General features: G+C 36.8%; 1 protein-coding gene across 1 annotated transcript in view; it reads right to left on the reverse strand.

Moving 5' to 3' along the window:
• Window positions 1–26372, reverse strand: part of DPYD (dihydropyrimidine dehydrogenase) — a 994283-nt gene that overhangs the window by 106086 nt on the left and 861825 nt on the right. The window contains exon 20 of the mRNA XM_006169013.2: window positions 18898–19077. Coding sequence (XP_006169075.1) covers window positions 18898–19077 — 180 coding nt within the window. The remainder of the gene's footprint in view (window positions 1–18897; window positions 19078–26372) is intronic.

Here is a 26372-nt window from a genome sequence, read left to right on the forward strand (position 1 = left end):
GAAAAAAAATTAATACATTGAGTGTAGCACAACTATGCAGTGTTTGCAGAATCTACAGTAGTGTATGGGAATGTCCTAGGTCTTCACATTTCACTCATCACTCACTCACTGACTCACTCAGATTAAATTCCAGTCCTGCAAACTCCATTCAGAGTAAGTGGACTATACAGGTGTGTCATGTTTTATCTTTTATAATATACCTTTACTATTTTTCAATGTTTTGATATAGAAATATTTACCATTGTGTTATACTTGCCTACAGCATCCCATACAGTGACATACCATACAAGTTTGTAGCCTACCAGGAATGCAGGAAAACGATGATGCAGGAAGCTGGGGTGTATGGGCCCAGTACCCAATGCAAGAACAGCAGTGATCCCAATTCTTTGTCTCATGCTCACAAAGAATTAGAGACATGGACACCCAGAAGGAAGAGTGAAGTGACATTTTGTTAAGGAAGAGAAGAAAATCAGAGGTCCCAGGCAGAGAATGGGTCCTGGAAAATGGGTTGCCAATAAAAAACTGAGGCGAGGGGTTTTTAATTTTTTTAAGATGGGTTTTGTTCAGACTTCTTATTTTTATTTAGGCTTGTTCAGTCTCTGAGAAGCCGACTTTATGTGAGAAGAGAGAAGTGACTTGCAGAAGGACTGGCCATCATATTGAGGAGAAATGTCAGCTCATTGACAAGCTTAGTGCTGTTCAAAAGGAGCCTGCAGGGAGTGAGTTGCCTGCAAGGGAGTGCTGCTATAGGAGGGGTGGTTGAGCTACAGGGGTAAAATCTTAGGTTCTTTCTATCCAGGTCCAGATCTCTAAGAGACCTGTCCTGAGATGCAGAATGTAAAACCATAAGCACAGGTAAAGTAGGAAATGATAAGATTTAATAGAAAAGTAAAGGTTTTGAATAGGGAGGAAATAAACCCCCATGACTGGAATGTGTGTGGGTGGGCAGCTGCTAGAGAAGGACAACTGCATTGGGCATCAGGTTAGATGTTACTTTTATTCTGGGAGTTTGTTATAAATATTTAGCAGGGGTAGGTCTGTCACAGTACCTGGTTTCTTTGTTTGGTTTCCTGGGCTTTTTCCTGAGCTTGTGCATCTCTCTCGGGTGAGGAATTCAACTGTCTAATCACACATGCCCAGGGTGGTCTGTGAAGGAATGAGCACCCACATCTGGATGCACTGCTTGGATGTTGACTCTGTGTCCCATCCCAGTGGTGAATTTCTGTGTGTTTATCTGGGACAGCAGAAGGAAGATAACAACCTTCCTGGCACCAAGAGCCAGGTAGGAGGAGTGGGAGGAAGGAATCTTCAAAGAGAGTCTGGTTTCATTTCCTGATAGGCTGTGAATGATCAAGCAAGTTGTAAAACAGCTCTGGTTGTAAGAAACTCCGCATGAGCAAGCAGTCAGAGCTAATACTTGATTTTTAGTGAGAGTAATGCGTGACCCTTCTCAAAAGCTTGACCAGAGTGACTCCATTTTATAACTTGGCTCTATCTTAATATAGTGTGTGTCCATTTCCTGTCAGAGTGATTCTTCCTTGTCAGATCTCTGCCCTATTTACTTACTCATTGGGTCTAATCCCTGTCTCACCAGCTATAGGCTGTACCACATGGTATGTAGTAGGCTATTCCTCCTAGGCCTTTTAAGTATACTTTATATGGGGCCAGCAGGTGGTGTAGTGGATAAGGCACTGGACTCTCACGTGGCCAGCCACAGTGTGAATCTCAGACCTGGCAGCTTGCTTTCTCCTTTTCCCTCTCTCTTTCTCTCTCTCTCTGTCTCTCTCTGGTGAGTGCACATGCCCCATAGCAAATTTAAAAAGTAATAATAATAAATAAAACTAACTAAATAATTCCTTTTAAAAAGTATACTTCATATGTTTGCACATTGGTGAAATCACTTAACAATATTTTTCTCAGAATGTATTCCTGTCACTAAGTAACACATAACTACATGTAAAAACATTTATTACTATTATCTTATTTTTTGCAATTGACCATTCTTTAACAATAAAGGGATTATCTTGTTCATCACTCAATATCAGTTTTCTACCACAGTGCCTGGAAGGTACCAAATACTCAAACTTTGTTGAATGAAAAAAAAAAATTAAATGACTAAAATTCAAACACAAATGGAAGTTTCTGAGCTGGGCAGAGGAGATATGTAAAATAACTTTTAATTAGTACAAAAAATCAAATCTGTCACAAACATTATGTGAGTTCGGAAAAGATATGTGAAACATTTCCAGCTGTGATTTTTCTAGGAGATGCACGATAGATAATAGGAAATACAAATGCAGAAACTTGAATACAAAGATGCAGAAATAAAAATGTAGTTTCCTACCTTGTATAAATTTGCAATACTAATGCCCAACAAAGACCACAGCATATACCTAGACTGAATGGAAATTCAACCTCCAGTGTTTTGTCTTCAGTTATCTAAATGTTATAATTTTGTTATTCATTAATTATAATGTTATTTTAAGACAAAAATGTCAATGCATATATTAGAGCATTAGAAATGTATCTGGTTTAAAATTTCCACACAAATTTCCCACTGGGTTTGTTTGTGGAAGGGTGGGTAGGGCATTAGGGCAAAAGAGCCCAGCCCTGGATGTAACACTCTATCAGCAATCAATTTAAGGTTTTGTTCTGGAAGCTCTGGCCTCAGGCAAGGCCAGCTTTTGTTAACAGAAGGCTGCAGGCACTGGCTGTTCCTACAAAGCAAAACCAGTTGAAGGCCTACCAAAGGACCTAATCACATTTTCCATCTTTAAAAAGCAGCTTCTCATTTGAATTGTGATGCCACATCTACTACCTTCCCCACTCCTCAAGGAGCCAGATGTACCTCTTCTCAACATCTAAACTTTAGCAAGCCTCCCTGATGCCGAAGGCCTAAAGTATTCCACTTGTGATTCCAGCTGCCGGGGAGTTGGCAGAGGGAAATACATTTGTTTATGCCCCTAGCCATCTATTTTCCTTAAGCCCATTTCCAGCCAAGATTTTTATCTTGGTACCAGTTATTCTTTTCCAGTAGTTAACTTCATAAGGTTTTTCATCCCCAAAGGCTACTTGATTAAAAATAATTTTGACATAAAAATGTCTTTAGCGTTCTTACATGGAATGTCTTATTTTGTCCCCAAAAATATTAGTAAATGCTTGTTTTCTAATTTCTTTCAGAGTGAGCTGTTAGTTTTTCTTTTAAATAATTAATGTATTCATGCACAGTTATGCACAGCAAAATGCACAGATTGTAAGTACATAGGGTGTAGGCAAATATACACACTACAGAACTATCTCTCTAATCAAGATATAGGATAAAAATATCTCTCTGGAAAATTTCTTTGTGCCTCCTAGTCAGTCTCTATTCACTGCTTTTTAGCTTCTAATACCATAGTTTCTCCCATTTAAAAAACTCTAAGTAAATGGAATTACTTAGTAAATACTCTTGTGTGTCTGATTCCTTTCCTATACCATAATTTCCAGATTCATCTATGCCAAAACTTTATGAGTATGTGTTTTTGTTTCTCTTTGATAAATACCTAGGAGTAGAATTGTGGATCTTATTGTTGAAGAGTTTTCTAAAGTAGTTGTATCATATTATACACTCACTAGCAACTACGAGATTTCTAGTTGCTCCATATTCTTGCTAACGTTTGATATTGTCCATTATTTCTAAGTGTAGCTATTCTAGTGGGTGTGAAGTAATTATTCATTATAGTGTTCTGTTGTACTTTGTAACCTCAGCTAAGTATTTCTCTCTCTTTCTCTCTCATAAGCAGGTTGTCCATTCTTACCCAGTACTTTTCCTTATTTAAGAGTGTACAATCCCTAATCATAGACCAAGTTACCTAAACTGTACTGATGTGCAAGCCACCTCTGTGATGGAATATAAGTAGATGATGAGAAAAGATGCTTGTACCAAAACTTTACTTTGACCTCCTCCTGCTAAGCTTCCTTTAGGTTTCTCAGAGGGACAAAACAAATCACCACCAATACAGAACCACATAGAGATTTATCAGAATCTTGGCAAATTAATTCAATGCAGGTCTTTTTCATTCTGCTGGCAAAAGAATAAAGGCAAAGGAGTGGGTCTATAGAAAGTGTATATTTCAACTCCACCTTTTTCTTTATTTAACCAACACCTTCTCTAGATCTTCATTCCTACATAAACCAATTAAGGTACTCCTCTTAGCTCAAGAAAATCATTTTTGAAGCTCATTAGAATCAAGTGCATCACTTTTTAATTTTTTTTAATTCAAAAGTGAAAAAAAAAACATTTCATATAATTTAGGCTAAATAAAATTTTAAACACAGTGCAAATCAATTGAACTGTCCTTTCATGTTGCATCTTTCAACAGCTGAATATTCTATATGGCATTTCACAGAAATATGATTTGATTTGAGAACATCTGCAGCAGTCTGGAACACATTTTCCCCTGTACTTGACTTTTAGCTCATTATAGCTCTCAGATGTTCTCTCGGCAATCCTGTGACATATTGGAGTGTTACTGAACAAACATCAGTGAAGCCTATGTCTTGAGTAGTGTCAATCTCAGTTGAAAATGTTTCAGCTTTCTTAGCATCAACACTAGAAGAATTTAATTAACCCACTGAAACTTTCAAAATGATAGTTAATGCATGGAAGAAATGAGAAATGAGAAACGTGGGGGAGGGGAGTGAAGTGCTTAACCTCCCAGGAGCTGATGCCTGCCACCCTCAGCCTGTGCTTCAGCAGACCTCCAGAGGCCCTGCTGCTCTGCACAGGCTCCCACACTCTGCCATGAAACCTCTGCCCTCCGCTGCTGCCTTACAGAGATGGAGAAGGTAGAGGTGGCAACAACTGCTGTCACACTTCTCTGGTCCCCACACGAGGTCAGCTTCCAGCCTCTAATCAGCTCTCATCCAGCTGCTCTCATGTTTTTAGTAGGTGGGGCTGGGAGACCAAGGTCAGGAAAGAGCTGTCGACAGTGACACGGTTTTTTGCCCACTGCTGCTATTACATTAAGGAAGCAGCTGGTGAGATAATGTATGCCAAAGTGCTTTGTAAATTATAAAGTGCTTATATAATTGTCAGGGATAATCACTACTGTTGTTTTATTCCTAGGTTGCAGAGAGAGCACTGAACTTTGGCTGTTGGGTGTCAGAGTCCACCGGAATGCTGAATGTATGGGTGTGTGAGGTCCAGAGGAAGGTCTCTGGTGAGAGTGCAGATTTCCAAGATAACAACAAGGAGGGTAAAATTGGTTTCATGCGTTGGATGAGCACAGACAGTAATGCCGAAGCCACGGATAGGACAGGGGAATCTAAAGGACAAAAAAAGTGTGTACTTCAGAAATGTACTCCAATAAAAAGGTTTCCTTTTCACACGGGAATGTTTATTTGCAAGCCTTTGTCAAGCTTTTTGCCTTAGCCTGAAATATTTTTTTCTCATTCCTAGCAAACTTTAAATTCAGATTATTCTGGAAAACATTCTGAAGCTCCCCTCTGCCCCTGCTATCCTGTGCGTAACTCTGTACCAGTACAATAATCACATCCTATCATAAATAACACTGTAACTATGTAATTCCACATTGCTCTGTGATACTTCTGAGGGCACAGTTATATTATTATTAATATTAGCATCTATAATGCTTGGAACAGGTAAGTGCTAACAACAGATTGCTTAGGAAAAAAAAAAATAAGGGAGAAACTAGGAATAAAAGAGTAGTTAAAAACCAAAGGTGAGGGCCTAACAAGTGGCATGGTGGTTAAGGCACTGGACTCCCACATGCTCAACTACGGTTTGAGTCTCAGACCTAATGGCTTGCTTTCTCATTTCCTCTCTCTCTCTGTCCTCTCTCTAGAGAGCTTATGTGCCCCATAGCAAATAAAAATAAATAGCCGAAATTAAATAACTAAAGAAATATATATATATATATATATATATTAAACAAAAACCAAAGATGAAATATCATGTGTGAAGTTGTGGTCAGTTGTTGAATGTAACACAGATCTAGTAAAATAAAGACTGAGAAATGCTTACTAGGTTTTGTCGTTGTCAAATTATTGGTAACTTTAGCAAGAGCAGTTCTAAGTTTGTGGGTAGGGGGAGTAGAAATCTAATTTTGGTTAGTTGAAGACAGGAAAGCAATTAAGGAATGAGACAAAAAGTAAGTAGAGACAGCTTTTTCTAGAACCTGGGCTGTAAATGGAAGGAGAATTCAGACCCTTGTTATTTATTTATCTCAACCATCTTATGAGCTATATTATCCCAAGTTTTTAGATTTGGAGAAATCATTTTAGCTGTATGCCTCAGAAAGAAAGGTGATCTGGTAGCCTCAGGCACTTTGCCAAGTGATCAGACCAGGGGCAGACTGATACAATGGAAGCTGCGCTGTGGCGCTAGCAGCGAGCTGGTGGGAACGGGTTCAGAGGAAGAAGCAAACAACATTAAAGATGAGTTTTTCCACTTTACAGTTTTTCACAGGGCCAAAGAGCCAACAATACCTCTGGCAACAGCTACGAGTTATCTGGAATCCTATATTAATCCTTACAGGCTGATTGTACTGTGGTAAGAATCAACTCTGAAATATCAGAGGCTTAACAAGTAAAAGTTCGGCTCTCACAAGAAGTCTGATGGGTCTCTCTGGCTATGCTACATGTGGTGTCTCGGCAATTGAGAGCATTTATTTTATGTGCCGTCATCCTGGTATGAGCCTTCAGGGTCTGTCATGGGAGAGGAGCACGGGGAATTGAGTGCCAGCTCACAAACGCTTCTGCCCAGTGACACATACCACACTTGGCTCACATTCATTGAGTATAAAACGAGTCGCTTACTCAAATCAAAGGAAGTAGGGAGGCTTTCTTCTATCAAATCAGGAAGGATCAAAGAAGAGGAAATATTAGTGAGCACTAGACATGCCCACCATAAACACCAAAGACATGGACAGAGTTAGATGGCCTGCCAGGCTTATTCTCTGTTTCCATGAAGGCTTTATAGTAATACTGGAATAATTTTATTTTCCCAGGAGGACTAGACTATCATAAATTTCATATGTTTACTTTTGTTTGTCTCATCTGGTTCTAGAATTACATAGAAAGTAAGACTTGGTAACATATAGGATCTCAAAGAAGACCAGACTGAGAGCCCTGAAATGATGGGTGACATTCTGCAGCTCAGCTGGACGGGGCATATGAAGAGAATCACCACCAGCACAGGACCTAGAAAAGGTTTTATAGTTTGAGATGAAATGGGATAAAATCAATACGCAGGCAAGACAAGCAAAATGCTTTAAAGATGTATGGCAACAAATCTTCAAAAGGCACGGTCTTGATGCGTTTGCTGGAAACAATCCACAGCAGCCCAGCCAGCATGGTGTGAGGGGCTGGGAGTGAAGGCTTCAGGGCACTTGCCGTCTAGGAGGCAACTTCACAAACTGTGCCTGAAGCTGCAAATCAAAGGGTTTTCTGTGCAGCATCAGGCACATTGTCTGTGCAGGTGTAGTCGCATCTTCTCTGACACGTTTCTAGGGGTCACCCGTGACTACGGAGTCCAGAAGTATTGCAGGGTACGGATCTGAGACACTAAGGTTGCTTTCCAAGATTGTATAGAATAAAACGGAGCGAATATTTGGAAAGTTAAATGGTCAACTAGATTAATGTGGGCAATCAGAGAGTAAAGAGGTTTCTAAGAAGAGGAAAGGGGATGAATATTACATATAGCTATCTGAACTGATTTGGTTAAATGTGAGATTGTCAATTATTCAGTGTAAATCAAGATATGTTGACCTAACTTTCCTAAGGTTCCAGGGTTTTAGTAAAGCTGTTTAATAGCAATTATAATCCAAATAATTTTGAAACTAAAAAAAACTAATTCTATTTTTTTTTTATTTTTGTAAATCAAAGTCCCTGCCCCTTTTTAATTTCAAATAGCAGACATTTAACTTTTTTCAAATCTTATCTAAGTCAAATCGGCATAAAGCTCAATGTAATTAAAATTTCTATTGACTTTTTACATGATCAAAATTACTCCACCGACTCCTATAATTACCAGAAAATTATATCTTCAATCTAATAATCCTTTTATTCAAGTGGGTAGATGGGATTAACTGGTGCTATAACAAATACATATTTTTCTCAGGAAGACTCTCAGGGGCATAGCTCAGGGTTACAGAGAGAGATTCTACTTCACTTGATAAAATCAGGATTAGGGACTTGGTTTTCTATAAATGCCCACTGATTTTTATAGCATTCATGGGAGGGAGCGTTGGGAATGCGTTCAAGGCTAGAATTTGAATTTAAATTTTAACTCGCATGCTTATAGTAATAGTTTATTTTTAAATCCTTAGTCTTCACCTGGAACAAGAAAAAATTCTAACTTTTTTCGTGGTTTAAAAGTAACATCAGAATTAATGTGAGTGAGTTGTGTTGCAGACAAAAAGCACTTTTACCCAAGTTCGAAGTATGACATTAATATTAATAAGGTGTATTCTGATTAAAATAGTTATATTTGGTAAGTATGAAGAATTATACTTAACCACTTACTTTCATGAATATGACAAAGGAAATAATTACATTTGTGCCTGGCAATTAGATATCAATTTTATGTGGTAAGAAGTGGGGAATCATAATTTTTATAAGCATGATGGATGAAAGAAAGAAATGATGGGAGACTGACAAAACAATGGTTCAATGTCGAATGGTTTATATTTTATTTCAGGCTTGCAGTGGTGGATGGCAATAGACAGCTACAGTGGCTACAAATTCCAAGGCACACTGCTGCCCAAATTCCTAGAAAAGGTGACCCGTCAGTGTTGAACAGACAGACACGGAAGCAGAATGCAGCGTTCTGCAACTCCTTATCCTGTGTTCGTGCCCATGCAGGCATGGACAAGTGATCACTCACCTCTGCTGGGCCTGGCTTTGCATTACGAGCCTCTACACAGGGCTCTGAGCAGGCGCTACCAACTGATGAGCGCTGCCCTATGAAATGAACCAACCTACTTCTGGGATGGAAGTCATCACGATGGGAAGCTTGCAGGGCTTACAGACTATTCTGGTCACAAGCAAAGCAAAACTATTTCTAACACGAGGAACTCCTACTAGCAGCTCTTTAAATGGTTCATGTTAAATTCAGATATTGATACTTTTGATTTGGCAACAGCAGTAGGCCCTGCCTGCTGCCTATTTTAGAAACAATGATGAACCACTTACCATACTCTACTGCCTAAATGGAAATAAGAATTTGTCTTTTTCCATATTACAAATAATTAGAATAATAACCACCATGAATTCACTGCCTTCTACATGCTGTCTCCTTTACATAAGTGATTTTTAATCTTCACCTGTGAAATAGGTATCACTATTTTAATTACCTTTATGGAAATGGAGGGGTGTGAGATTCATGCATCTCACCGATTCAGAAGAAGGACACCATGCCTGGATTTTGAACCCAGAACTGCTGGATTTCAAACAGTCTGATGTCATGCTCTTTTCACTATAGCACATTGACTCTTTCTGGTACCATTATACACTGATGAGATGGTCAGAAGCTCTGAACTACAAGAGGAAGCTATCAACCCTTACACAGTAATTATTACTTCAAAGCAAGGGTAATTACTTTTTTTTTTCCTTTGAATGAGAGGCAGAGACAGTGAGGGTGAATGTAAGAAATCACTCCCCAAGAGGGATGGCCATCTCACATTCCCTTCTTCTCCATTCTCTGAACTAAAACAACAAAAAATATTTAGCCTCATGAAATGTGACTATGGTCATAGAAAGCAATCTTAGTAATAATGTTTTCTATTTCAATCGTTACCCACATAACTGATAGAAATGTAAGTGTCATCTGAAACTTTTCTAACAATATAATGTAACCATACATCTGGCAGTGGCAGGGGGAATAACCACAGGGACAAAGCTAAAAATGGGATAAAATAACATGGACAAGGGCTACCAGGCTATCAAACGATCTTGAAGGAAAATCACTTTCATCTCCCTTTTTTCTCCCTTTTTCTGGGTTAACACTGAGAATGACCATTAGAGGAAGAAAGAAAAAAGGGAAAAAGGTGTTCTAGATGAATAGTAGTAAGCTGCAAGTGTCTACTGACAGGTGCTTTTTATGTTTTTCATTGTAAGAGTCCATATACATGCAGATAAGGTTAAATTACATCAGGTTACTGCAGTTTACATTTAAAAAATACTATATACATTTATTCTGGTCACACGTTCTTTTCTCCCATTCTGTGACTTGGGTTTTCATTTTCTTAACTGTGTCTTTACAAGAACAGAAGTGGTGATGAAACATAATTTGTCATTTTTTTTCTTATTTCGTGGTATTTCTTTTATTCTATCCAAGAAAATTTTCTTTTCCCATTGGCCACAAAGATAGTTACTTTGGTTTTCTTTTAAAAATTTACAGTCTGGAGGCAGGAGATATATATCTTCCAGTCAATTTTGCTGTGACTCTAAACTGCTCTAAAATAAAATTACCTTAACCTTTTCCTTATATATTTATATGATATATTTAAAAGTACTTTTGTTTTCTGGGTGATATGAGGTTAATTTTTTCTTTCAATAAAGATATTCATTAATTCCAGTGCCATTTGTTGAAAGACTTGGTTTTCTCCATTGGATTGCTTTCGTACCTTTGTCAAAAATCAATTGAGTGTGTATGTGTGGATCTATTTCTGGATTTTCTATCTGTTCCATTGATCTTTTGTCTGTCCTGTCACCAAAACATACTAGCTTGATTACTGCAGATTTATAGAAAATTTTGAAGGCTGATAATACAAATCTTCTAACTTTGTTCTTTTTCAGGATCACTTTGACTATTCTTACTCCTTCAAATTCCAATGAAAATTTTCAAATCAGCTTGTTGACTTTTACAAAAACACATGTTGGGATTTTAATTTGGATTGTAATTGATCTGGGGAAATTGATGTATCTTAACATATTTCATCGTTGATTTAAAACTTATTTTTTTCTCAGCATTTCTTTGTAGTTTTTATTGCACTAATACTGCATATATTTAAATTTTTTCCTAAATATTTATGGTTTTTAGAGGCTATCATAAGTGGTACTTTAAATTTTAATTTTCCATTATTTATAGTCCAAATTTTACACAGAAATGTAGATGAGTTTGGTATATATTTTTCATGTGCTATGAAACTTTGCTAAACTAATTTATTATTTTGCTAGATTCTTTACAGGTTCCTTAGGGTTTTCTGTGTACACAATCTTACAGTCTGTAATAAGGATAGTAGTGTAAGTACTTTTCGATCCAGATATCATTTCTTTAAAGAATTATATATTTAACTTTAAATATTTATTATTATTCAATTTGACCACAGAGTAACAGAAAGAGAGAAAAGGAGAATGAGAAAGCAAGCTGCCAGGTTTGGAACTTGAACCATGGTCGGCTATGTGGGAGTCCAGTGTCTTAACCACCATGACACCTGCTGCCCCTGAGATATCATTTTTAAAAGTGTTTTTATTGAATTGGTTAGAGTCTCTAGGATAAAACTGAATAGAAGTAGGCAGAGTTGACATTGTTAGCTTTATATCTTAGAAGAAAATAATTTATTCTGTTATCATTAAGTGTGCTACTAGTTATAGAATTTTTATATTTACTCTTTATCAGATGGAGAAAATTTATTCTATTAATGCATTCCTCAGAAATATTTTTATTAATGAGTGTTCTATTTTGTCAAATGTTTTATTTAATCTAAGGGCTTCTCCCCAGAATATACTAAGAACTCCTAAAATTAAATACATTTTTTTTAATGGGCAAAAAGTCTAAAAAGGCAATTCACAAAGGAAAGTATATGGATGGCAAATAAAGACCTGAGAAGTACTTAACACTGTTAGTTACCAGGGAGTAAAAATAAAAATCACAATGAGATATCAATATACACCCACAAGATTGGCTAAAATTTAAAAAATGGAGAACATCAAGTGTTATGGGAATGAAGAATAACCAAGCATTCACCCCAGCTAGTAGGAATGTAAAATGGTACAAGCACCCTGGAAATATGTTTGAAAGTTTCTTGGAAGCCTTATACACACACTGAATGACTGAGAAATGACACTCCTAGATTCTACCCAAGAGAAATGAAAATCTGTGTTAACAAAAAGAGTTGTGCAAGAATATTTATACCAATATACTTATGAGGAGCCTAAGAAAAGTTCATGGAAAGTGTATATTATGAAAAGAGTACATACAGATTTCAATTTTACACACCAGTATAAACATGTACTTTAATTCCATTTTCCATGAATTTTTTCTTTTTTTTTGAGAGGTTTTCGCTACAGGGCACGTGCGCTTGCCAGACAGACAGAGAGAGACATAGAGACAGAAAGCGAGAAATCACCCCCCAGAGGAGATGGTCATGCCGCAATCCCTTATCCTCCATTCTCCTCTTGGGATCTTGGGCACACACGCACACACGCCCGGCGTGAGTTTTAAGCCACCATGTCCAGGACTTGAACGGTGGTTGACTACGTGGGAGTCCAGCGACATAGCCATTATGCTAACTGCTGGTTCCCGAATTTAGATGAATTTTTTGAATATAACACTAAAATAGCAAGAACAGCCCAAATGTCAATTTCAATTCATTGAAAAACTCTGCCATGTTTGTAAAGTGAAATACCATGTACCAATAAAACTATTTAACTACTAACATCCATAACAGCATAAATACATTTCTGAAATATTATGCTGAAAGTTGCCTTCCACAAACAAAACAAAACAAAACAAAAAAACCAATGCATTCTATGGAATTGCACATACATAATGTTAAAAAATGTGAATAAATTAATTTATGGTGAAAGAAAATACAATAGATGACATTTGCTCCTTAGAGTAGGAAAATGGATACTGACCGGGAAAGTGCACAAGGGAATATCCTGAGGATTGCAATGCTCAATGTCTTGGTCAGGGTGAGAATTTTAAGAGAGGGCATATGTATTTGTCACACCTTATGTGGTTCATTCAAGACCTGTGTGTTTTATCTCTGTGTAAATTCTACCTCAATTAGGAGAAACCAAAAGCATAAAGAAAATAAACAGCATAGAAGACATAATACTTTTTTTTGAGAGGTTTCTGCTATAGCACACATGCGCTTGCAAGAAAGACAGACAGAGAGACAGAAAGAGAGAGACAGAGAGACATCTCCAGGGTGATGGTCATGCAGCAATCCCTTCTCCTCCATTCTCCTCTCGGGATCTTGGGAGTGCGTTTAAGCCACTGGGCCCAGGACTCAAACCACAGTTGACTACATGAGAGTCCAGCAACATAGCCATTACTCCAACTGCTGGTCCTGAAGACATATAACTTTTTAAAAAATAATTTTCGTATAGGGTGTGTGTGCTCATTGGAGAGACAGGGAAAGGGTTGGGGTGAGAATCATTCCTCAGGGTACTGGCTATGTCGCAATTCCTTCTCTTCCCTTCTCTCTAGATATTGGGCACCCACGCACATGCTCTAAGTATAATCTTCAAGCTGCTAGATCCTAGACTTGAACCATGCAGTCAGCTAGGTGGGATCAGGCTGCCTCAATCATTATGCCACTGGGTGGCCCCAGAAGATACAAAAATTCCAAAGTAGCAATACTACTGTCCTATTGGGAGATGCTATTATTGTAGCTCTTTAACAGTTATACTGTTGACATTGTATTCCTTTTGGACATTTCTTTGTGCCTTATGTTAGATAACTTGCCAGAAATACATCAACATGTAATTACCACAACCATACAGCAATAGTTTTATGAATTCATGTAACTTTTAGCTTTACGATAATTGAGAAATATGCATCTGGTCATATGGATGCAATTTTGCTTTTTACCCTCAGAATAGTCTTGTTTTTCAAAGTTTCTATACATGGCAGCTTTTCTGATTTTATCCTAGTGAAAGCTTTTTAATGAATACATTATATTCACTTATTAATATCACTGATATGTATTCATCATGTTTTAATACCTAGTGAAAGCAATTTGGCACGTTTACTGTTTTCTTCTAACATGATGGCTATTTCTGAAACAGCCTAGCTGGAATTTTAATTATAAATTGACTTTTTTTTCATACTAAATGAGGACACCAAAGATAGTTTGCACAATTTGTTTCTATAAACATTTAGCATTGTGCTAGGTGCTTGAAAGCTCAAGCATAAATAAGATGTGATCTCTGCTTTCAAAAGGCTCAGAATGAGCTACAGCAATGGACAAGAAGGCACACAACTAGAAGATAATATAATACCTGCAATATAGTTATATGAAAGTAGTGATCAACTCTGTTGGAGTAGAGAAGTGTTTTTCAAGTCTGGGATTCAAACCATGCAATCAGCTATGTGGAATCCAGTCGCCTTAACTATCAGAACATGGGCTGGCCCTACTAATTCTTAATGCTACCCTATGCTGTTTCTTATAACATTAATTTATCCATTCATTCACTTATTTGACCAACATTTACTAGTGTATCAGTGAGTGTCCAAGAAATTGGGATATAAAGGACCAGCAGATGGTATAATGCTTACATTGTCAAACTCCCCATAGTTGACTGCGGTTCAAGTCCTGGACCTGGCGGCTTAAACTCACACCGGGTGCATGTGCATGCATGCCCAAAACCCAAGAAGAGACCTGAGAAGAAGGGAGTGTGATGTGGCCACCCCCGCTGGGGGGTGATTTCTTGCTTCCTGTCTCTCTGTTAAGAAATTGGGATACAAAATGGTTAAGATAAGTAAGCTTTCTGTCTAGCAGAGGAAACCATCTTGTAAAATCAAATGCTCTGTAGTACCTGTCATAACTGAGGTTCAGGAGAGAAGGAGACATTAATCGTAGAGTAGATGTCAGGGAATAACTTAAATAGAAAGGGTGCTTGACATTTGGAAAGCCATTCCAGATGTAGGGAATAGTGTGTGAGAATTCATGAAGACCTCAAGTGATTTTGTTCCTCGATGCTTCCCTTTTAAACCTTTTAGGAATCCTGCTTAGATGTCCTGCTCTCATTCTAACAGAGCAGTGGAGACTTGACTTCCATGCTTTTCCAATGGCAAAACTTGCTGTTCAAACACTGGAGTGTTGAATTCTTTTTTCACATTTGTCAAGCAAAGAATCTCAACAAATACTAATATTTTATTTTCTAATATCACTAAAAATAAATACTTTGTCTCCACTTTAAAGAACAGGTAAAGGTAGATTTGCAGTTATAGATCATTTAGGTATTCTTTACAAACTCTTCTTTAAAACCCCAGGGCCAGATGTATCCATGCAGATTTGTATTTTTGTATTTTACAAAAGTAAAATAATATATGTATCTCATCTTATCAAACACTTCCACCTCTGGCCCTAGCAAACTATGGGATAGCAACCTGGAATCAAACACATTGGTCTCTCTGCAGTAAACATTTAAGTGTTCTTTAAGAGAAATAAATAACAATTATAAATAGCCTCATATGGACCCAGCCCAGGTTTTCTACTAAATGAATTACATGAAACTATTTGGTTTCAGCACAGTTTGGGTTTCAGAATAGTTCATCAGCAGTGTGGACCTGTACAGTGACTAGACGAAGTTGTCTAGCTAGTAAGTGATGAAGCATCATATGAAACAGCCTCGCTCTTTACTTTGCTAGTACTATTGTCCTTTGTGCAAGTGTTGGACATTTTCAACAGCTGGCCATTCAGAGATTAGTGTGACATTTCTCTGGATTTTCTTTCTTGCCTCTTTTTGTTTCATTTCTCCTGCAGTTTAAAATCTTTTATGGTTAGCCTTGTCTGTCAAGAGAAGCTCATGTTCTACTCATTCACTCTAACATCTCGATCTCTCACTTTTCTGTGGCTATTCTCATTCCTTCTGGCAATGCAGATCTTGGATCCTTCAATCAGAATCACAAAATTAAAAATGTAGATTCCTGGCCCCTCCGACCTGCCAAATCAGGATGGATGTATGTGGGGTCTAGAAACCTACATTCCCACAAGCATGCCATGTGTGGTTGGCTTGTAAGTACGAATAGTTAGAGATCAACAAATCTATAGTGTGACAAAGCTGATGATAGCTCTTCCCAGGGATTTTCTTCCTCTTCTGGACACAGATTTAAACGAGATGCACCACAGACCATAAACGCTGAACTTTCTGCTCTTCAAAATCCACCCAAAGAAATTGCTTGGGGAGTTTAATTACTAAATGAGATAAACATAAAGAAATATATTAACTATACTAACTACTTGAAAATAACATGAATAACTAGGCCAAAGTGATGTTTCCATTGCCGAAGTCTCATTTTCTCTCTATTGTCAAATGCTCCATTGTAATTGCTTTCTTTTGAACATTTTACTCTAATGTACTGAATTTGGAGTGAAAGTTTTAGTAGAGTAACAATTGTACTTCTCAAATAAATTTTTCCTTTCTAAAGAAGTCAGCTACTTCTAGGGTGCCTTGTTTTTTTCTTTTTCTTTTTAAACTTATTTATTGACAGAAAAAGAAAGAGAGGGAGGCTGCCTTCACAGGGTTCTACCATTCTGTGATCCTCCTTAGCCTTCCAGCCAGTCAGGAGCACAAGTGTGTTCAGGCTGACCTGGGATCTGAACCTGGGCCTCTCCTGAGACTCCAGCATTGTGCATCATGACAGTACCGCCCACACCTCCATGGCTGGGCCTAGGGAATCTTTCTTAAAAGGGTCAACATCTTCTCTAATTTTCTCTATAGCACAAAAACTCTAAAGGTCAGCAGATATTTTTTCACTTACAAAAGCACAATATAACTTATTTTCAAAGGCACATACACATACTAGCAACGCTAAGATGGCACAATTAGGTGGGAACCAGCAGTTAGCGTAATGGCTATGTCGCTGGACTCCCACGTAGTCGAACGCAGTTCGCGTCCCGGACCCGGTGGCTTAAAACTCACACCGGGCACGTGTGTGTGCGTGCCCAAGTTCCCGAGAGGAGAATGGAGGAGAAGGGATTGCGGCCTGACCATCCTCCCTGGGGGGTGATTTCTCGCTTTCCGTCTCTATGTCTCTCTCTGTCTGTCTGGCGAGCGCACGCGCCCTATAGCAAAAAAAACCTCTCCAAAAAAAAAAAAAATGGCACACTTAGGAAGCCACCTATACTCTGGATCCAAAGCACTTTGGTTCACTCATAGGAATATTAATCTAAAGAAGTTATTCACCTGTGGTTTCAGTCACGTCAGCATACACCGGAGATCGGGGAGCACGAAACTATAACCTGACCAGCTGTTTACTCCTCAAGTTAGTGATAAAAAATGAATCACTAATACAATCACACAGGCAAAATCTTTTCATGTTTTAACAAATTATAATGTGGATAATTACACATGATTTTGATGAGGGCTAGACTTACTAAAATAAAGTCTGAATCTAGATTCAAACTGTTAGAAAATCAATTTCCATCTATGTCATTGACACAAGTGTCCCCATCATCAACCATCTTTTACTTGAATAGGAAAGTTTTTAAATGAGTATGAAAGTCCTTTAAAGACAAAATGGTACAGTATAATGCAGCTACTTACATTTCTGCTCACGTGGCACCCACTCAAATTGGGCACAATGCTTTTATAGATGGTCATAAATTATCATGTCAGAAACAATTTCAATGAGATATTTACAATGAATGAGTGTAAAGTCATTTGTGAAACTCTTCTTTTCTTTTTTAAGTCATGAACAACCTTGGGGTATTGACAGCCATTGATACAGGCAAGAACATTGACTGTCTAAATACTGCAGACTCAGTTTATGATAATATGATTCGTTATACTAATAATGCTGCAGAGGCTCTGTCTTGCTAATTACAATATTATAAATATTAATGTCATAGCCTTTCTGTTTGATTGCCACTCATGTAGTCATTCATCATGATATTTTCCTGGAATCCACATTGTAAGATTTTATTTCATTCTCATTTTTCTTTTTTCATTTGTGGACTTGCAATCATACACATTGTTCTTCAAGAAGGTTTTATTTTTGGATCTTAGGAGATGGACAGTGATATTTTCCACTAAAACTAGCCAAATATAAGTTACTGAGATGATGTTTCTGTCATTCTTTCTCAGTCCCTAACCCACTCTTCCAAAGCAGTGTACCCAGGGTTTTTGTTTTTCATTCTTTTTCATGTGACCTGTTTCAAGTTAAAATTCATTTGAATTATTAAATGCTTCCTTAAAGAATCTTTTTATACTGCCGCTCCCCTTTTTTTAAAAGTTAATTATTGATGTAGTGACAAGCTGAAGACTAAGAATTATAATTTTTTCCTCCCCTCGTTCAGGACGCAAGAAATGTCTTCTGACAATGGTTGTCTATTTAGAATAATACAAAGGAAATACAAAGGCAAAATGCTGAATGTTGTTTTAGAAATGAGTTGCTAAAATCACTGTATTATACAAAATGTAAATGTAGTGTATATTTCTCAGAAAATAGCAGTTAGTGAGAACGTTGGGACATAACCTTTTGAGGCCAGGTTTAACCACACAGTAGAAACAATTACAAAAGATACTGATTAGATTTTAATTTTAAGAACTTCATCATGTTACTCAGGACTCCAGTGGTTTGCTTGTCTGGAAAATAGAAAGGTAATGTTATAATTTCCAGAGCTTGTTAAAGAATAAAGAAATCTCCAGCCTCCCACTGGAAAGGATGCCAGTCATCACCACAGAAACCAAGGATTCAGAGGCTCTTTACACTACAAATTTCAACCTTTTTCTTTTTTATGACTTTGTGTTATATTGGTTTTATAAAAAGGTAACTCGCGGATCCATCATATAGCTGTAATCAAGCCTCCTTCAGAAAGATTCTGCTGGCAGTCTGTTTCCTCTGTTAGTGAGAATGTAGGAGGGCAAACAAGATCTGAAAGAGAAACTAACCAAAGCAGAGTTCTCAAGGATAACCCAGGAGAAATGAGCACATACCTTTCCGGTGAGTTCAGCAATACGTGGAACTGGTTTCCCCTTCTGGTGACTCACGGTGGCTGGACTCTGCCCATCCCAGTCTTGCAGTTCTTCAATGCTTTTCAAATAAAGCAGAGCTTTAAGGCCAGTGCAGTAGTCTTCAATCACAGTGAAATCCTGATTCTGAATAGCGCTGCATACCTAGAAAAGATGGAGTAAGCAATCAAAGGTCAAATCAAGAGCTAATTCTGTGAATGGATTGACTTTCATTTACTCAACAAATATTTATCTCAGGTACCAGACACTGTTCTAGGCATGATAGATCAATTGCTGCCTGCTCAGGGAGATGATTTCAAAGGTACACAGGGATACTTCTGGGGATGACAAATATTTTCATAAACTTGATGTGGCTATGGTGTCACAGGTGCACACATATTTCAAATTTACTAAATTGTTAATATATATACAGTTTATTGTCTCTCAGATATATGTCAGCACAGCTGTTAAAAAATGAATCACATAGGTTAAATTTTTAAGGGGTTGAATTTGGCACAACATAAGAAAGTCTGTTTTTTTTTTGAGAGATTTTTGCTATAGGGTATCTCTCACTAGAGAGATGGAGAGAGACAGAGAGACAGAAAGTGAGAAATCTCCTCCCATGGGGGATGGCGATACCACAATCCTTTCTCCTCCATTCTCCTCTTGGGATTTTGGGCAAGTACACACATGTGCCCAGTGTGAGTTTAATTCACTGGGTCTGGGACTCGAACCACAGTCTACTATGTGAGAGTCCAGCGACGTAACCATTACACCATCTGCTGATTCCAAGAAAGGCATTTGAACTCTCTCATTTTCCCTCTATTGGGATGTTCTGTCTGGAGATAGTTCTCATGCCCAGAGGTGGTGAACTGAGGCTGGAGTGCTGCTCATTCAACTGGCTTAGCCATCTTCATCCTCACTTGATGGTGTTTTCCTTTGTGTTCACAATGGTCTAGTCACTCAGATATTTACTCTTTTCCTTGAATTTCTTATTCTTTCTCTGCCTCAGAAACTTTTCACAAGATCCTCTCACTCTTGGAACAGTCTTTCCCGCCTACACATGGCTAAGTGCCAGCAGTACCTCAGTCTCATGGCAAATGTCACTTCTCCAGGGAGACCTTCAAGAACCCCAGCATAAGTTATAGTCTTCTTTTACTCAGACATCTTTGACTTACAATTATTGCATGATTATTTGGTTGACAGCTAGCTCCCAATTAGACTGAAGCCTCAAGAGGAAAGAACTGTATTTACGGTGGTCATTATATTAGTCCCAGTGACTAGTACAGGGTTTGTCATTTATTCTTCTCTCAATAATTGTATGTTGAACAAATAATGTTTTTAAAAAGATTTTTAAAAGAATTATTTATTTATTTAATTCCATTTGTTATTATTATTATTTTGTTATTTTATTTTGACCAGAGAGAGACAGAGAAACAGAAAGTGAGAAAGCAAGCTGCCAGGTCTGGGTCTTGAAACACAGTCAGTCATGTGGAGTCATGTGTGAATATAATACCTTAACTACCACGGCACCTGCCAGCCCCTTTAAAAAAAGAGTTTTGAATTTCGTGACCGTATAACAGAAAACAAAAATTTAAAAATTCTGGGGTTAAAGGAGAATGAATTAGGGAAATCAGGATCCTTCCACAAACAATATACTCGAGATTCTGTGAGTATGGTTGAGATTTGAGTTAGAGCTCAAAGAAAATGGATATAGATACAGATTTCTAGGTTGACTGTTTCCAATCACTTTTTCTCTGACATATTGACCCACACATGGGTCAGACCAACAAAGCATTGGGTTTCACCAGCACACCACCACAGGGCCCCCCCCATGCTACACACTTTTGAATGTTATCTCAGTTAGTCCTCAAAATAACCCTCCATTTGTTATTATTATTATTTTGTTATTTTATTTTGACCAGAGAGAGACAGAGAAACAGAAAGTGAGAAAGCAAGCTGCCAGGTCTGGGTCTTGAAACACAGTCAGTCATGTGGAGTCATGTGTGAATATAATACCTTAACTACCACGGCACCTGCCAGCCCCTTTAAAAAAAGAGTTTTGAATTTCGTGACCGTATAACAGAAAACAAAAATTTAAAAATTCTGGGGTTAAAGGAGAATGAATTAGGGAAATCAGGATCCTTCCACAAACAATATACTCGAGATTCTGTGAGTATGGTTGAGATTTGAGTTAGAGCTCAAAGAAAATGGATATAGATACAGATTTCTAGGTTGACTGTTTCCAATCACTTTTTCTCTGACATATTGACCCACACATGGGTCAGACCAACAAAGCATTGGGTTTCACCAGCACACCACCACAGGGCCCCCCCCATGCTACACACTTTTGAATGTTATCTCAGTTAGTCCTCAAAATAACCCTAACAGGTAGGTTTAATTTTGAGCCCTATTTTACAGATAAAGAATTTAAATCTTAGGGAAGTTAGTTACAAGGTGATAAAGACAGGATCATGACCATATAACCTAAGGTGACCTACATCTAGAAAATATTGGAGGAAAACTCTTTTAACATGGTTATAATGATATTTTCCTTCAATTCTTCCATGAACCAAACACACTTTTAAAAATATCTCCAAATTATCATCAATAGAAAAATAACTATTGTTTTGAAAAATTCACACTAGAATATAAAATTGTCAATGTTTCTCTTTTTTATTTACCTTCTTATTTATATAGTATGACTAACAACAAACAGAAACCAAAAATGGAAACAACAACAAAAAAAATGTCCTATTTTAGAGTACCATATATTATTACAATGTAGAAAAAAGCATAGAATAACTACTAAATACTAACAAGAGCATTATTTATGAGACCCATGTACGTTACATTAAAAAAAATCTGTTTCTCAGGAGGAACAATCTGAACACTAATTATGCCTGTTATAACTTTCCCAGAGTTGATAGTTTTTCTTTTCAGAACAATTATAAAGAACATCATAATTTCCTCCACAGGTTTCTTTCCCCTTTCTTTTTTTTTTTTTATAAACTATAGAGTCAACTGAAGCTTTACCTAATCCTTTTTGTTCACTCTCAGATTCTTTTTTTTATATATAATATAAGCTTATGGGCATAGTTTTATTGTAGTCTTAAAATAGTTCACCATACTAACGTAAGAAAATCAGATTTTGAAAATCACTTCATGTCATGTACTCTATGGGATTTTCATGACTGTCACAAAAGTGTACTGTTAAAAGAAATTCAGATATGCTTTGCGAGATATGAACAGAAAAGTTCAATCTCAGGCATGAATTTTTTCAGGGAGAATAACAAAAGTCATTGATTTTCTTAATAGATTAATGTGACACAATGAGTATACAGTAGACTTAGCAAGTGATTGAAATGTAAACTTGGTGCATGTTTACTATGAAAGTGGGGCCTAGGGCTGAGAAGACTCCCTCTGTCCCACCTCTCCTGTGCTCTCCATGCTGCAGTATCAGTACTCAGGGAAGCTAGATTGAAGGCATGAAATGGACACACAACCTGAAGCGGCAGGAGTGACTGCAAGACAGTGACTTGACTGGTGCATGGCTGGAGTGGAGTGCCATATGGGACTCCACCCTGAGAGAGTGCTGGGGGACCTCTTCACATACACTTAATTGTATGGATGCACTGTGTACCTTTCATAAGTGAGGAATTTAATTTCTGCTTTCCCATAACATTAACCTATGAATTTTCCTGATGGAATTTTCGACATAGGAACTTTATATATTGATATTTTCTTGAAAATTTTTAATATACATACACATCATCTGGAGATATTATTAAAGTGCAGATTCTAATTCTGTAGGTTTGGAAGAAGACAGTAGAAAGGGACCCTACATTGCTGATGAGCTTCCTTCCAGATGATGCTGATGCTGCTGGACTAATCTTAGAAGAGCAAAGTTTTAAACGTTGGTTGGTGTGAATCTCATCTTACCCTAAATGCTGTCTGCAAAGTAAACTTTATCCAAATAATTTCTTCTTAACTTTTACTATTATATTAACATTTTCATGACCCTTTGAAAGAAGCACTCTTTGTAAAAAGAAGTCACATTTGAAGAAATAAGATTAATTTTCTGATTAAGTAGTAATAAGTCTAAAAATAAATCTTAGGAATGCAAGAACAACATTGAGAGCAGAGCTCTCTCCATGGGGCGTGATCTCAGCAAACAGAGTTGCTCAGAAAGGGGTCTTGTTGTTTCCTAGCCTCTACCCTCCATTTGAGGGCTTTGTCACCATCTCAAAGGTAAATGATTCCTTTTAAAACTCCAAACATGTAGCTGCTATGCCTAAATGGGTGTATTTTATATGACATCTCTTAATTGTTTGTTTAACAGCTCTGATTAGAACTCTTAATAGCTGTTAACATGTTTGCTTAGTATAATTTGTAAGTTCTTTATGGTGAGGGCTGGTTTATCTTCCTTCGCAGCAGGGCATCAGGTGCCATTATAAGGATCGTTGCCACTATTAATTATTTCTATAAGTGTGAATATTTCTATAGTGAGCTGTGTTAAATAGGGATCCCTAGAATATCAGCAAGACCAGCCCTGTGCAGAAGCTGAGTAGATGGTAGCCCTCTGCAGCATGATTTGAGGTGTGCAAAGCTCCCTTGGCAGTGAACACTCTCCTTCAGAGGTCTGACCCAGTGCCCTGAATTTTTACATTAGGTGCAAGTGTATTTAGTGGAAGCCTGTCTAAGCAGAGTGACTGTACAAATACGTGAGAGATGACAAAGGATTGGCATGGGTGGTTATTCTTTTCTTTTTATTTCTCATTAAATGAGATTAGCTAGATTAATAGTAAATGACCTATATACAGAGAATTATAACTTAAAAACTCCTTTGCATACATTATTTCTTTCAATACTTAGAATAAACCTGGCTTAGGCAGGAGAGAGGGTAATATTCTTACTTTAGAAATGGAAAGAGATTGAACTTGAAGCACTATGTCTTAAAATTAAATCTAGCAGTTTTATGTCATATCAAGTTAAGATGTGGAGAGCATGCCTGTAGAAGTCAGGCACAATTGGGTGCAAACTGTTTCTTAGCTATGTAATCATGAGTAACTTTCTTTACTTAAAAATGAAGATAAATGCTTAGCATGTAGGAAACTGAAAGACAATATACTAAAGTGCTTAAAAATAGTAGCTAGTATTTAGTAGGCCACATTAGCACAAAATAAATTTCAGAATATGAATAAATCATTAGAGCATAAATTTAGTAGGATATAATTTTTAAAATCAAATATGTTTTTGATCTAATGAGGCAGAAAGAAGGTCATAGATCCTATTTTTATTTACCTTAAGTAATAATTAAAAAAAACCCAACAACTTTGGTTTTATTGTCAAAACACTTATGCCTGAGACCAGGATCTGTTATTCATGTAAATTTGAGCTAGTCATTAAGCTTTTTGAGTCCCCTCTCCCTCCTTACAATTTGAAAAGATGAATGATATTAACTTATTGTTGTAAAAATCAAATTATATCATAAAGGTGGAAATTATAAGGCTCAGACAAAATGGTACTGAACGTTCTAAGAACTATCAGGTAATCTACAATTTAAAGTGCCTAACAGAGGTCAAAATGGAAAGTTTTGCCTGTGAAAGAGAGAAAAAAAAAAACAACTAACTTCTTTTGAAATGTAGGAGACAATTTAGTAGGAAACGATCAAAATTCAAATTAAATTTAAAATACTACTCCCAGATACATAATTTGGCAAAGAGTTCTATAAAGTATTATGCTTGGTATTAGCATGTTTTATGTAATAGCACAACACATTTTTCACAGTCTACTTGTAAATGTGACAAAGTTTGAAAATAGTGATACTGTATAGTAGATATAATTCCAATGAACTCATGAGCATAACAATTCCTATTCTATTCATGTTTTATCACATAGGTGGGCAAATTCTACACCATGCCTTGGGAACATGTGCTTTGAGGTTATAGATGAATATATATCTGATATATATAGAATATATATCTGATATATATATATATATATATATATATATGTGTGTGTGTGTGTGTGTGTGTGTGTGTGTGTGTGTGTGTGTGTTTATAATTTAAGTCCAAGATGATTTAAAATTATCATAAATTATTTAGCAAAATGAATATTGGAGAATAACATTTAAACAAAAATAGAAATTCTTCTGCAATAGTTATCACATTCCCAATTACACTAACTAAGTCTTATGTAACTGGAAGGGGTTCAAACACTTCTCCATGAACATGGTCCACTTTGAAACACTGAATAAGAAGGATCATGCATCCAATCATTAAAGATTTCCTAGGGGAAAAAGGATAATTTTACGGTTTCTCCTTACTAAACTGTTTTGACAATGGGTTAAATAGTGTAAAATCTCAGTATTTTACATTGTACTTTAGATTGGGTTGCCAGAAAAATTCAAGACACATTTTTGCATAGAAAACAGAAAAAAACACATCGTGACTTTTCTGACAACCCAATAGTTTTCAAGACATGCGTAAAAAAGTCACAAATGTTTATATAGTGATTTAGTTTTAAAGAATTTTGACAAATAATATCCAAAGGACATTTTTCAGACCAGTCTCATTTCACCAATTAGGAGTTCAGAAGGTTAAACAATATGACCATGGTCAAACAGCTTACCTGAAGCTCTTTTTACCATAGCACTGCTTCTCAAGTATCACCTTAGTTAATCATCACTTCTGAGACAGACAGTGAAAGTAGTATGAATTGCTTAACAAATAAGGAAATTAAAACTAACATTGAATGCCATGCCCAAATTCAAAAGATTAGTAACCGATAGGATCAATAATATCATTCAAAACTTCTGACATGTACATAATTTCTAATCTTTTCTTTCTATTATTTCCAAAAATTTCAAAGTCTTAAATAAGTAAACAAACACAATATTTATTCTTTATATGAGAAGAAGCATCTTGCAGCATAATTATTTCAAAATGTATTAGTTAATGAATAATGATAAATCTATAGGTTTTTAAAATTTATTATCTTAATATCTGCATGGTTCTGTTGAAGTTTAGTACCAAAACTGGAAAAAGATCCCTGCTGTATTTGGATGCAAATGCAATTTCCAATTCTATCTGTTCAGACCCACTGATTAAAACCATCAGATTTTCCAAAGTCAAGGAATCAGTAATTCCTCACTGAATTAAGATCTGACCAGTACCAACAAAAAGATGTATAAAACTACAATGTACTTTTGAAATCGGTGTATGATGTCTATTGTTAAAGTAATAATTCAGAAGAACAATATTCCCCTATGAGCTTTTGGTAGAATATAAACATAGTATTGCTTACTGGAATTCATGAATAAAACACTGAAATTATAATTTTATAAAAAATATAGGTTAAAAGACAGCCCCTGGAGATACATAGCACATAGGGAGCAAGATGGGGATATATTTGTATATTCACATAAAACCACAAATCTTAGTTGTTCTATCATATTA

This window comes from Tupaia chinensis, unplaced genomic scaffold, assembly GCF_000334495.1.
Source record: "Tupaia chinensis unplaced genomic scaffold, TupChi_1.0 Scaffold146687_1, whole genome shotgun sequence".
In the NCBI taxonomy this organism is placed as follows: Eukaryota; Metazoa; Chordata; class Mammalia; order Scandentia; family Tupaiidae; genus Tupaia; species Tupaia belangeri.